Genomic DNA, 13456 nt, shown 5'->3' with positions numbered 1-13456 from the left:
AATACAGGAAATTATAAGATAAACACAGTGTGCTTTCATGTTCATATAAACAATCAACAATAATACTTTTTATTATTTGGGATCTATTTGCTTCTAACAAAACAAAAACCCTCTCCTACTTTTATCACTCTTGGTTCAGACTCTGACACCCTGATAAAAAAGTAGAGAAAGAAAAAAAACTTTGAATATTAAATAAATACAGACTTATGGGTTGCAGTTGTGTTACTTATACGGTATGTCAACAACCATTTCTAACGGTGCTCAAATGTAAGTTTCATCAATGTGATCAGCTCGGGAACAGCAACTTTTGGAAACGAAAACTGATTCTTGACGGCACACAACCTCACACGTAACAGATGATGTCGGCAAGATGATTGACACTACACAAGGTGGCTTATAAGTGAGAGTATTCCCGTTAACAGCGGTCAGTCCCAGTGCTGCTTAACGCTGTGGCTACATAAACGGACAGTTCACAGAGCAGACGTACCGTGGAGTGTTTTCTTTCAGCGGCTACACTTGCAGCACATACACGGTGTGAGGTTATGTGTGCCGACAGGAAGCAGGAGACGTAACTTTTCGTGCTTGTTTACAGTTTACAGGCAGGTGAGAGACAGACTCAGCGGTGAGTTCTGTTTGCTCAGTTGAAGAGCTGCACTAGTGTGATATCAGACGGACTTTTCCTGTGGATTTGTCCTTAAAAGCGAGAAACTTTGTTTTGCACCGAGGAACAAAAAAGTAGCAGCTTGACGTGTTTCACTTAATTTGCTTCACTATCACACGTCCTGCGATGTGAATATTTGTTGTGTATTTTGCGATTGTTAAACAATATATTGTGCAGCCCTATTAAGGGGTGTGGCCCAACAAACAAATACATGTTCTATAAAAGCATGTAAAAAATAAACTTTCCCTGCACTCTAGTAGCTTGCATTTGCATAATTAAGAATAATGTGTTTCTGTGTTTTTTCACTAGCCATATCTCTTTCTGTAATCTGCTGCTCTGGAAGTGTTTCCATGCACTACTTAATTTTGGTTACTCCCACTCTACTAATCTCTCGCACTTTGAAGTTGCTGTCAATAAAACTTAACATTTCCTGCAGATGTTTCGAACATCTGCACAGGTTGTGCACTTTAAATTGCTTGGAGGCTTTTAATGTGAAACTTAAGTATGTGTAGGAAGTTCGGATAGCTTTACAGCACCTGTGAATCAGCAGAATGGAAGCGACTGGAAATAGTTGGTGAGTGAAAAGAGAGAAAAGAAGAGAGAGAAGCAGGGTGGGTGTGTTTGTAGGACTGATTGGATTGATACAAATATTGAGATCTGTTATTAATACCTGTTTTTTTTTGTGTTTGTTGCCAGTTGGAATAACATAAACCAATATCGGCCTTATCCTTTATCAGATATCTCTTACCTTTGGCACAGTCTGGACCCAAGAATCCAGCGAAGCAGTGGCAGTGTCCAGCCACACACTCTCCGTTTCCATTACAGTCCGTGGAGCAACCATCCATCGAGTCTGCAAGCAAACACACACACACACACATGCATGCACACACACACACAAACACACACACATTCACAAATTAGACATAAAAGGCAGATAAAAAACCTAAACTTGAAGATGTTCCACATGTAGCTCCATCAGCTGGCATAGCTCTCGGTTATTGAATGAGAGATCTGATAAGCAATGGATGGCTCCCCAGACTCGGGGGCTATATTAGATTAGTCTGATCCAGCTGCTATCACTCTCTGGGGACTGGCCAAGCACTCACTTACACTCAGTAGCACTAAGCACATTATACTGCATTACAGGTTGGAAACACACTGCACGCAAATTTACAAACATCAAGGCTTAATCAACAAACTGTTTACAAGGGCGCAGTTTGGAACGAGATTGAACAACATAAAGCCTGACATTGAGAGTGCACATGTTGGTGGAGAATGGCTGATACTGCGTTGCTCTTAAGCTGCACTCTCGCCATGCCGGAGATCAGTATGCCGCTTGTTCCGAGTAGAGCTTTGTCAGATCTGGCAGTGTTTTTCATTCTATCCTTCTGTAGGCTAAAGGTTTCGTCATACTCCTCCATTGGACTTCAATTAGCTGCCTTCCTTTCACCGTTCTCCTTTTCTCCCATTGATACGTCCATCATGTCACGTCTCATTCTTTGGGTACAGACGGCATGGCGAAGACAGATAAAGAGGAAGAGCACTTCTACGCTTTTAGAGCATTATGGGCTGAGCACTGTCAGCTCTACTCGAGATGGAAGATCCTGGAGGAGAAGTACCCAGAGGCGGGCAGAGTTGGGGATTTGAACTGTGCTGCTGGCTGTCTGGTGCCAGGCGAGCTCTATCTAAGCTAGATAGAGTAATTAAAATGAGTGTCAAGGATGTCATCCTTTATTTGACCCTGTGCCGTCCTGCTCGCCTCCTCTGATCGTGGGATCGACTCCAGAGTCAAACCACTGCAGTCCCCTGGCTTTGCTCTGTTCAGGGAGCATGGAAGACAAATCCTTCAGTGGCATGGCTTGCGCTCACACATACACACGCATGCATTTACAAACACATGCACGCAAAGTTATTATGTGACACCCGCCTTGAGGCGCGTGTGACACATGCTAATGAGACAGGCCCTGCCAGTAGCCGACAGCACAGCGTTATCCTCCACAGCGGCGCATCACTACAGAAACCAAAGTCATTTTCACCTCCATCACCTGTCATCGTCACACTGATGGAGAGAAGGAGTGGCAATCATCTTTTCTCCCACACAGTCAGGAGGACTCACAAACCTTTTTCCATATCCGTCTCTTTCTCTCTTGAAAAAAAAAAAAAAAAGCCTCACATACACAAATTCCAATATTGTATCTGGCACCTGACACATGCACTGAACAAAAACTCATCTGCAAGGTCACGGAGTTCTTTTTAATCCACAGGAGAGGAGAGATCCGTCAGAGCGCTCACGAGGCTGTAAGGTGCGGGGTTGTCACAGTGATATAAGCTTCGTATCTCCCGGGTCAATGTCTCAACTATAAAAATCTTCAGGCAATTAACAGGTAATGTATGGAGAGCCATGTCTTTATTTGTTATGGTTTGAAGAGTGTGTGTGTGTGTGTGTGTGTGTGTGGGCATCCACTCGGTTCTTTCCACTGACTAAACCCTTCCCAGTTAGAAATCACTCATGCCATTAGTTATTGCAGTTAAATGCTATTATAAAATAGGTGCTTCCAGCCAAGTGATCTGATTGGTCAAATAAGCATTCCAATTGTACTTTATGAGCCCGTAAAGTTCCAGCCATGCTTTATGACCCTTGAGCTTTATGAATTTATGAAAAAATTAAATGGCTGCTGAGCTAACTAGAAGTATCCGTCCGCTACAGCGGCTAACCACCTTTTTTTTTTTTCATCTATTTTGAGAAACTTCCGGTTCTCTACGCACAACTTTTTCTCATACTTTTTGGGCCATTGTGTTAAAGATATAATATTCGAGGGGACGTGTGATGGCAGCTGAAGTATAGCAATTATGCATAATTAATAGCCCTGCAGGAAGCGACACTCTGTGCCTGGGTACAGGCTGAGGAGAATTAAAAGAAGATGGGGCTGGAGTGGAGGTAGTGAAATGGCAGAAATCATTAAGCTGGAGCTTCTGTGGGTCACATGTAAATGTCAATAACAGTGGAGGAGAAAGAAAGCTTTCCTCTGCATCTGCTGACACATCACTATAGAGAAAATCATTATAATATCTTTTAAAATCAGCGGATTGTCTGTCTTCTTTTTAGTTTTTTTTAAAGCTTATATCTGCACCATTTATGCTCATAATCACTGAGACATAACTGTTGAGTTTATACACATATCAGCATGTATTACTGTGTGTATATATATCAGCTTTTGTGCCGACAATTTTCTGTCCTGCTCAGCAGCAGAGTTAAGATGTAACTGAATGCTGTGTGTGTGCGCGCGTGCGTGTGTGTGATGGTCTGTGAATGGATGACAGAGCACCTTAATGTCTTGTGACTTATACAGGTCAGGTATCAGCTCACCAAACACACGTGGCTTTGATTTTTCTGCCATAACTTGCGTCTTTGTTCTTTTACCTTTAAAGGATTATCGTGATTAACTATGAAGCTTTCTGTCTCGTGTAATCACATACCTCGTTACACAAATGTTTTACATATAGTATATATCCTCTTGTTTCTGCGAGAGCATGCACATTTCTGTACATCAGTTTCATGTCACATAGTGTTGTTGTCTTTATGTTCTTTGTCATACTCTTACACCGTATTGATTTTATTTTATTCTATTTATTTATTTTTTACGACAGTCCTTTGCTCCCCCCTTATTTATACTCTCTTTCCCCTGCTTGTATCCAGTTACTATTTGCTGCAGGAAAGCTCGATTTCCCGACAGAGATCATCTCATTTCCCCCTCGTCTCCTCATAAAGCTGCACTCTGGGCTACAATATACTACGTCTCTTATTAGGATTTATTGTTCTGTCGCTCAGCGGTTTTGATTTTCTGCCTCCAAAACGGCACACTGTCTGTTCCTAAACCTCGTTAGAGGTGCAAATGGGCATTGAAATGACCTTTGACATCAATCCATTAATATTATTTTCCCCTTTCAGGCGGAATCAGTTGATGAATCATTTGGAAAACCTAATTGGACTAAATGCTGCTTTTTCCGAGCCCATCTGCTGTGTCTGTATTTGTTTTGATTATTGAAGAGGAAGAGGAAAGTTTACTCTTTGTAAGCGCTGCTGTTTCCTGTTTAGCACATAACACGTGAGCTCAAAATAGGTTTTGTATGTTCCAGACTTTGCAGACAGCACACGACTCAACGACTGTTTGACAGCTCTGAAATAAAATCTGTGTTTAGCTGTCGCATGCTGTCAGTCATTATATAAAGGCCTGTGTCAATACGAGGATCAAAGATGTTTTCAGTGCAGTGTTTTCACACTACCGAGCTGTTTAATGATTGGCTTACAACTTTGGCTTTTGAGAGGTTGGTGTAACACGTATTTAGCATAAGCATTGTGGAAGCTGGCTGCAGAGCTCCTGATCCTTTACTGAATGACATAGAAACTAAATAATGCATGGCCGCTTACGAGTCAGCGGGACAAAACTCCCAATAGAGTCTGTTTGCTGGAGTGCTTCTCATTATATCTGTTCATCAGATTGCACGCTTATAATTGCCATATTACCTGTGAGCTTCATATAAATCACCATGAGGGAACTGTGCTACTACACTTTTTTTTTGTTATTTCAACACTGCATTCTCTTAAGGAGAGCTGGACAAAGTGGGAGTGAAGAAACTGCCCTGGTAATTATCCACTTGTCTATATTCAGCCACGTACTCCTGCATTATTCACATCCTTCAATTTACACTGCCATCCGTGTGTGTCATAGCAATGAGCTGCAGTTAGCAAGCCCTGTCATTACTACAGGAGCTGTCCTCCCCTTTCGAACGGCTGTCTCTCGCCATGCCAAGCTCACTCTTATAACAGGAAAAGTTCCCTTCAAATGTCAATGAGTTTCAAACCGCTCTTGGCCATGTCCTTATGTTTTCTGCACATCAACAGATAAAAAGGGAGAGAGGACAGGAGAGTGACGCGACCCTGAGATACCAACAGTGATATGTACACATAATACAATTTTACAACTGTCAGAGTAGAGAAAATATTCAGACAGGGAAGAAAAGCCGCCATTATGAGTGAATCTGTAATAATTCTCCTCACCTATGGGAGTGCTGTGGAGCACCACCTGCTCCAGGTTCCGTCCGTCGTTGTAGAGAGCGAGGTGCCATGTGCCCGGGTCCATGTACTCGATGAAGCCTGTTTCTTGGAGGCCGCTCAGCAGCAGGCCTTTGGGAGATTTGGCAGTTGAGACGGGATCAGTCAAGGACCTGGGCAGCGCCTTCCCGTCCAGCAATTTCACAAAGTCGAACTGAATACAATCAGACAACGGCATTGTCATCCAATTGAATTGAGCAAGGCGGGAATTCACAAAAAACTGCATTAATGCAACATAAATTTGCAAGCCAAACCCTTCGCAGTGGTGTGTGACTGTTGTTGGATTTGTGAAACTGAAAATTGTATGCTATTGGAAACGGCCTGCATACGAGAAGCTGGGGAATAGCATTAGATGTGGATATCAGATGCAAATTGTGAAACATGAAAAAGAGAAACTGTCATCCATGGCAGCTCTGTCCTCTTCCAGACACACTGAAGTCCCTTCAGTAACTTCACATGCAGCCTTAGCATAGCCGGACTTTACCACCCAGGTCTTAAAACGAAACAGACTATAACATCATGTGTCAATACCTCTTTGTGCTTCTTTCTCACCCTCTTTAACTTTCCCCACCACCCTCGTCTCTCCCTCCCTCCCTCCCTCCCTCTCCATACGAAAACCTCCTTGAACTAGCGAGCTCTCGCTGAGTCTTATTCCCCCTGAGGGCTGTGTGTCACAGTAGTGTCAAAAACAGCTAATTAGACCTCTTCATGCAGGCGAGAGCCGGGGCTCACTGATGTTAAAAAGCAGATGACTCAGTGTGTGTTGTATTTTTGTCTGTATGTGCTTCTTGCAGGGAACAATGTTGTTCTACACTGGATAAAGCATGGGCGCCTGTGTGTGCGCCTGTGTGTGCGTCTCTGTGTGTGTGTGTATTGTTTCTGAAAATGTGTCGGAGACATTTTATTCACACTAGGCTAACTGAATCAGAAATTGCTGTTTCCCTGTGAAAATGATATGGGTGTACACTTGGTAACTTGTTTATGTGATGCTGTCCGTCCACATGGGGAAATAGACAAAATCTCCTCTTCCTCTTCTGTTAGCGGACAAATAACAAAAGATTGCAACACAGTCAACATCTGGTAGCGTGACGGAAAAGGCCGGATTACGCTGCATTGCAAATCTCTGTTAATACAGCTGAAGTCACACTTTAATTGTACTCATTTACATTCTTTCTATTTTTTTCTTGTCATAACAAGTATAAAAGCGATTTTGTTCATGGCTCATAAATTTTACCTGTTGGCGAGGCGGGCAGTAATTCCTGCTTTGCTGCACTGAGAAATTGTTTAAATTGTTGTTTTATGTATTCAAGCTTGTCTGACAAAACAAATAAAACTACAGTTCATCGACACCTGTGTTGTGTGATTGGCTTTACTGACATTTAAAACGATGATCACAGACAGGGTGAGAGGTGACAGGGAGTTACTTCTCACAGCTGCACAAACACATGAAGTAAAATGTACCTCACACCACAGCAAGGTAGACGTTCTCAATGCCTTGCCACTTCTTGAGGTGGTGTTACTAAAGGTGTCCAATCACCAAATCAGTATCTTTTAGACTGAGAGCTCTGTTATCGGCTCAGCTTACAGGAAGAAGTGTTTGAACCACAGAAACAATCATGATGTTATAACACAGCTGCAAACAGGTGGCAGCTAAGCAGCGCCATATAAACGGGGCTTGTGAAGGCATTGTTTTGATCTGATCTAAAGGAACAGCTTGAACCAGCAATGTAAGTAACTTACTACTGAACTAAACTCTGTTTAGGCAGGGATGTGGATTTTAGGGACGGCAAGTGTTCTGGTTTCCGTGTGTATTTTGCTTGTATTCCGAGTAATATTGACCAATCATGTATCAGCAGGCTGAGGCGTATGCAAGAAAAACGTATGGAGAGCGAAAGCAGGCGGATGTAATCCGCCGTAATGACATCCCGGCTCCCACCAGCGTTATCTGACGATGATTTAGCTTCTTATTAATCTCTATAAACGGACAGCTGAATGCTAACAGCTAATAATCCGTTCTAGATCTACAATTCAACTTGAAATGAATTCCCTTGACGCTGTGTCACGAAAGCATGCATCAGATCGATCCAACCTCCATTCAACAAACGAGAATTTTAAAAGTTGTTTTCTCCTCTTGAGGACAGACCTGACAAAGCTTCATTTTTACTTTTTAATAATCTGCATCATGATTTTGAAATTTCAGTTTCTTTTTCTGTAACAATGCAGCACGCGGAAAAGGAAGTCTTGGCTGAAGGTCGTTTATTGCTAACTGCTGGCTACACCGGTTTCCCACGAGGCTGTATCGTCGTCAGGCTATAGCCGATGGGATCCGAGATTGCTACTGAACTGAAGATGGTCAGAATCGCTAGTGAACGTCATGGTGATCGAATGAAGATAGATTCACTTCTTTTCAATATTCTGAAGTGAAATAGAATCCGCTTAGCTTAATAAAATAAAAGAGGAGGGGAGAAACTACCAATATTGTCTGCCTTTTTTAATATGTATTAAGCGCAGAAGAGATTTCTATTTGTCTATTTATCTAAGATAATATTTTCTCTAAAATCTTACATTGATATGCTTGTGAAATAAATCTTAATGTGTGGTTAAAATATTCAATCACCCCATCTGGCACAAACATAACACCAAACACATAATTGTCTTTGAAAATGCACTTGAAGTGAGGCCAGATTTTTAAAAACTATCACACTTGGCTGTGAACTCTCTCATAAACCTGCCTCGTGTTGCCAAAACAGAGAGAAAAAGGTGCATGAGTGTGGATGTGGTGCGAGGTTTAAACTTTGTTTAAAAAGCCTGTCTGTGTGACCAGTCTGCTACGACAGCATCTCCTTTACCTGAGTGTGTGTAGGCGGTATATTCCTGCGTCCATAGACCCCCAGCAGCGCATTGTGCGAGAGAGACAGGTTAAACTTGATGTAGGTCGGATGGTGCACAGTCATATGAAACCTCCAAAAGAGTCCCGGTGGGATTGCCTGGCTCTGCTGGGTTCCAATGTCGACCTCGCCACGGTCGATCGCTCGGCCTCGCACCCATTTCTCTGCAGAGAAAAACCACACACACACACAGGTGATATCGTTAAGTCGCATACTGCAGATTTGTCGAAGTAGACAGGGAGTTTTATTCAGTATCAGAGGGAGCAATTAATAACAAACCTGATGTTGTCAAACATCATCGTGATCAGCGGCCGTACTAATGAAGTGAGACTGAATGGAAATCAGGAATGACTGAGCGCAGGTGAAAATCCTTTTTTTAAGAGACCTTGCTTTGGCAATCCTTTGGATAGGCTCTGCATAAAGATGAACTGCTTTAGAAAGGAAGTGTTTTGTCTGAGAGCTGTCTACCGGGGCTTTGTCATGTGCTATATTAGCATCGTCTAACAAGAAAGAAAGAGCGCGTGTTAGCATGTGTGTGAAAGGAAAGAGACAGAGAGGTGGATGAGGGAAAGTGAGGGGGGCAGGGGTACGCACACACGCACGCACACACACGCACGCATTCACAAACGTGTCACGGCACAAAGATAGTGTCTTGAGTGAGAGCGTGTTTTGTGTGTGAAGAGAATAGGTCTTTCCAACAGTCCCCTGGCCATCAGCTCCTCTCCTCTCCATAAGCCTTTATCAACCACCAGGCCTGACTCTTTTGTGTAGCGAAGCAGGCGAGGCTCTCCAGCCCTCTTTGTGTCGGCCTTTATGGAGAGATATATCTCTGCTTCTAAACTAAGATGGAGGAAATACGGTGACAGAGGGGAGCCGGCCGATCGTTACGGCCACAAAGGCAGAAGAACAGTTAGGGGCAGATTCATGGACGAGGATGCTCGCTCTCAATCTATAATGCCTGCAGTTTTACCACTCCATTATGGCGACACCATGCCCACCCGCAGGCCAGCCAGCCAGCATATATCACATGTGCTGTCACACGGTTAGGGAGGTAGAGAGCGCAGACCTGCGACGAGCTCCTGTTTCTACTGCCGCAGTTCTCTCTTAGCACAGTTAGCTACGCGGCTCTGCATAGTCGCGTTTGGGTTGGTCTGGTCCAGACTGAAATGAAACGCAATGGCATTTTGTACATCCATTGTGCCCAGAGCATGTAGGCTTACTCTGGTGATCTACCTGACTTTTCATCTGGCATTACATCCAGGTTGACATTTGTGCCTTTGAGTGAATGTCTCAACAATTGCTGGATTGATTGACATGAACTGTGGGATGTAGTGTGTCCCTTTCAGGATATATTGTCATAACTTGTTTTTTTTTATGTAGCTCAATCAGAAGGTCAAACTTTTATATTTTTTTTAACTTGCTATGAAACAAATAAATAAGCTTTCTGACACTTTCAAAAGCCCACCTTTGTATCATTGGCAAATGTTAGCATGCTAAAATGCAAACCTAAGATGCAAAACGTATTAAACATCACACCTGCTAAGTAGCAGCGTGTTAACATTGTAAATGCAAACAAGTTAGCACAGAGATGTGAACTTTAGTGGGAAGCATCAGTGTGACTAACCACACACTCGCATATCACAGGGCTGCATGCGCGGCTGTAGACTCTTGGTCTTTTCGCTTCTTTCTAAAGAGGCAAAACACACTTCAATGTTTTCTTTGATGAGTTTACTGGAGTCTAGGGATGTGAATAAATTCAGCTCTTAAAACTTTTACTGAACAACCAAGTGAAGCCAGCTCTGCTAGTTGCTTGCTGCTGTTGTAATAAAGCAAAGAAACTTTCCTGATCTCTTCATGCATAACACATGTTCAAGACCTCTCTGCACATATGTTTAAATGTGTTAAGCTAACAAGAGATGGTAAACATGCTAACATTATACTGGCTAATTTGCCTTGTCAATGCAGTATGCTAACATGGGCATGTCTGTATTTAGCCTTAAGCAGCACTGTGCCTGTGTTCAGCCTCACAGAGCTGCAGCACGGCTCTGACTCTTATTTCTTTCCTTCCAAAATTCTGACTTTTAAGACCTGCTCCGGCAAAATGTCACACATCATGCTAATAAATGCCAAGCATTGACTTTATCTTTTTATCTTCCGTCTCCTTCATCTCTTCTTCTACGGACAAAGGGAATGAAAAAAAATAAATTGACTAATTGGTTAATTGATTGAACTTGACTCGGCTGTGACAAGCTTTCGAGCTTGATAGAGGACGAGGAAGAAAGACAAAGGGAGGGAAACATGAGAGGAGGATGAGAACAAAAAGAGAGTTCAAAAAGGTTTGTAATGAAAGAGAAAAAGAGGCAGGTGTCCGTATGAAGCACAAATTGTCCCTGCACTAAAATCTCTACCAAACAGGATAAAGGCAGCTTGGCAGAACTAAGGTATGCATTCATGCATTCCTGCTGAATCTACCTCAGCAGTCTATTCCGTTTAATGCTAATCCTCACTCCCGTGCCTCGCCACAAAAAAAATAAAGGCCAGCAGAGGGATGGATGTCCTGAGGAAAGCAGCCTTTTATTCAAAAACAGATGAATAGGATATGAATAGGGCATGGCAGTTGGCAGAATAGAGGTAGGCAGACAGGCATGCAGGCGGGCTGGTGAGCAGGCTGACTGGCAGGCTGGCGGGCAGATGAGCAGGCAGGTCCTTCTGATGCTAATTACTGTATAGCGCCTCTCCAAGTCTGATGTAATACGGGGACAGAAAGCGGCGTTCAGGTCAGCGGCGAGGATTGGGTGGTAGAGTGTGAGAGACGAGGGGGCTGGGGAGTTGTAGAACGGAGAAAGAAAAAGGGGTGGGGGAGTAGAAGAGAGGAGAGGAGCATGCCCAAAGAGGAGGTGGCCGTGTCAAGTTACAGCTGCTGATGCAAGAAAGAAGAAAACCCTCTTTGCATCTCTCGCTCCTTCTGTCTCAGCAGCCGCGAGTAATACCGCAGCTTCAGTAAAAAGACGAGAGGATCGAGGCATTTTGGAAGTCCCAGAGAAACCAGACAGATCTCACGGTGACTAGGGCTCCTCCAGGCCTCCCCAGCTGCTAAGATTACTGTTGTCAATCACTGTGCTCCAGCAGCATCGCAGCCCCGTGTATCTTAGCACAAAACCTGAGAGCATTCCTTGAAAATATCTTTCAAAACAGAAAATCTCTGTTTATTCCTACTTGGCAGGCAAGAGGACAAGCTTAAACAAGCCAATATGCGAGTGGGGAGGTAAAATTTCTTCACACCTTTCTATCTTGTGGCTTTTATAAGCAAAAAAGCAGCTTGAAATTCACACTTGCTATCGTTTCTTCGAACAAAAATATAAATAAATAGCGTCGCATAAATCTCCTTGTGTGCTTTTCATCATTAGCTGGCAGCAGAAGCGTGTTGTAAGCAAAAAGAGTATTAAGGTTTTATTTCAAAATGTGGAGCTCGTTTAAAGGGGCGATGAAAGTGTCGCGTGGCTCATTCATGTCTGCCATCAAGCACAACGTGCCCTTGATGGAAATGATAACGGGTTAGTGGGCAGAGTCGCTTAGAACCAACACACTGAACAGTATAATAATGATGCTGCCTCAGCCAATTATAATGGTAGTGCGGCATGGTGTGCACATAACCCAGCTAATGCCCCCATTGACACAGCTCACCCGCAGTATGCTAACACATGTGCACAGTGCAATATTTTCTCCTAAATTAGCCCTTGAAAAGTTGCTCTGCCACAGGACGCCTGGATTACAATGCTTTTGGGTTTGAACTCCTAACTTCTCTAACAGCTAATGACTAGCTAACATCACCGCATCGTCACCTCCGTTCTGCTTTTAAAGTGTGTGTTTCATCAAGTGTGACTTTGCCTGCCCGTTTGTCTGACAGTCAGTTGTGCGTCTGTGGCCGCTTTGTGTGTCTGGTCTGTGTGTATGCGCCAGGCCAACGAAAGAGATGAGCTACATTAGGACTTGGGACACAAGGTCTAATTAATTTCTCTTGCCTACGGGTTATTCAGGTAAAACAATTACACCTGTAATCTATTTTCAAAGGAACTAAACTGTCTTTGCAATTAATGTTATTATCCCTCAGATTCTAATGAAGCAGAGAACAGACTAAAAGTGCAGCCGGGGTCTTAGTGACAGGACATGTCTGGGGGGACCGGAACTGTGTGTGTGTGTGCGCCAATGTTAGTCGATATTGAAGCATATAGGCCTGTGTGTGGATCTCACACACATTGGTGCAGACAACATTAATAGTGTTCCAAATGCGAGAGAGATTGAGTTTGCCGCAGGATGAATAAAAATATCACAATGGGCAAGGTCTCTATAATTACTTGGATTCAATTAAGGGCCTTTTGAGCAGTTGGCTTAATAAGCTTTCAGCCTCCTCTCTCCACTGTGCAGCCTAATGAGTGTCAGTCAGAGTCAGGAGAAGATAATGCTGTTGGCCTTAGGGCCTTCCATTACTCTGCCGTCCTCACCTTCTACCATCAGGCCTCGGGCTACGTCTGTGACGGACAAGTCTGCCTTGTTCACAAACTCACTCAGTCCACGACACTGTGAGAGCCCTTACATTGTTACACATGTAATATATGTTGTATAAATTGACACATGGACGGAGCACTTGTGGGTTTTTTATTGCTCTCTACTAAGCTTGCACTAATCTAGTCTGGGCAGCGGCCTGGAAGGAGCAAAGCAGAGCTCACTTAATATTCATTCTACTCGATTTAATCAAGACCTAAATCCTTATGTTTTTATTCTCTCAGCAGCAGA

The 13456-nt window shown here is 43.3% G+C and overlaps 1 protein-coding gene across 1 annotated transcript in view; it reads right to left on the bottom strand.

Annotated features, from left to right (window-relative positions):
* tenm1 (teneurin transmembrane protein 1) overlaps window positions 1-13456 on the bottom strand; it is a 185383-nt gene that overhangs the window by 83081 nt on the left and 88846 nt on the right. The window contains exons 7-9 of the mRNA XM_069670433.1: window positions 8624-8826; window positions 5721-5928; window positions 1410-1511 (exon numbers count right to left, since the gene is read on the bottom strand). Coding sequence (XP_069526534.1) covers window positions 1410-1511; window positions 5721-5928; window positions 8624-8826 — 513 coding nt within the window. The remainder of the gene's footprint in view (window positions 1-1409; window positions 1512-5720; window positions 5929-8623; window positions 8827-13456) is intronic.

This window comes from Semicossyphus pulcher, unplaced genomic scaffold (genome assembly GCF_022749685.1).
Source record: "Semicossyphus pulcher isolate SPU_LCO1_2020_fin unplaced genomic scaffold, fSemPul1.0.p SCAF_2, whole genome shotgun sequence".
In the NCBI taxonomy this organism is placed as follows: Eukaryota; Metazoa; Chordata; class Actinopteri; order Labriformes; family Labridae; genus Semicossyphus; species Semicossyphus pulcher.
This window is presented reverse-complemented; position numbering and strand designations above follow the sequence as displayed.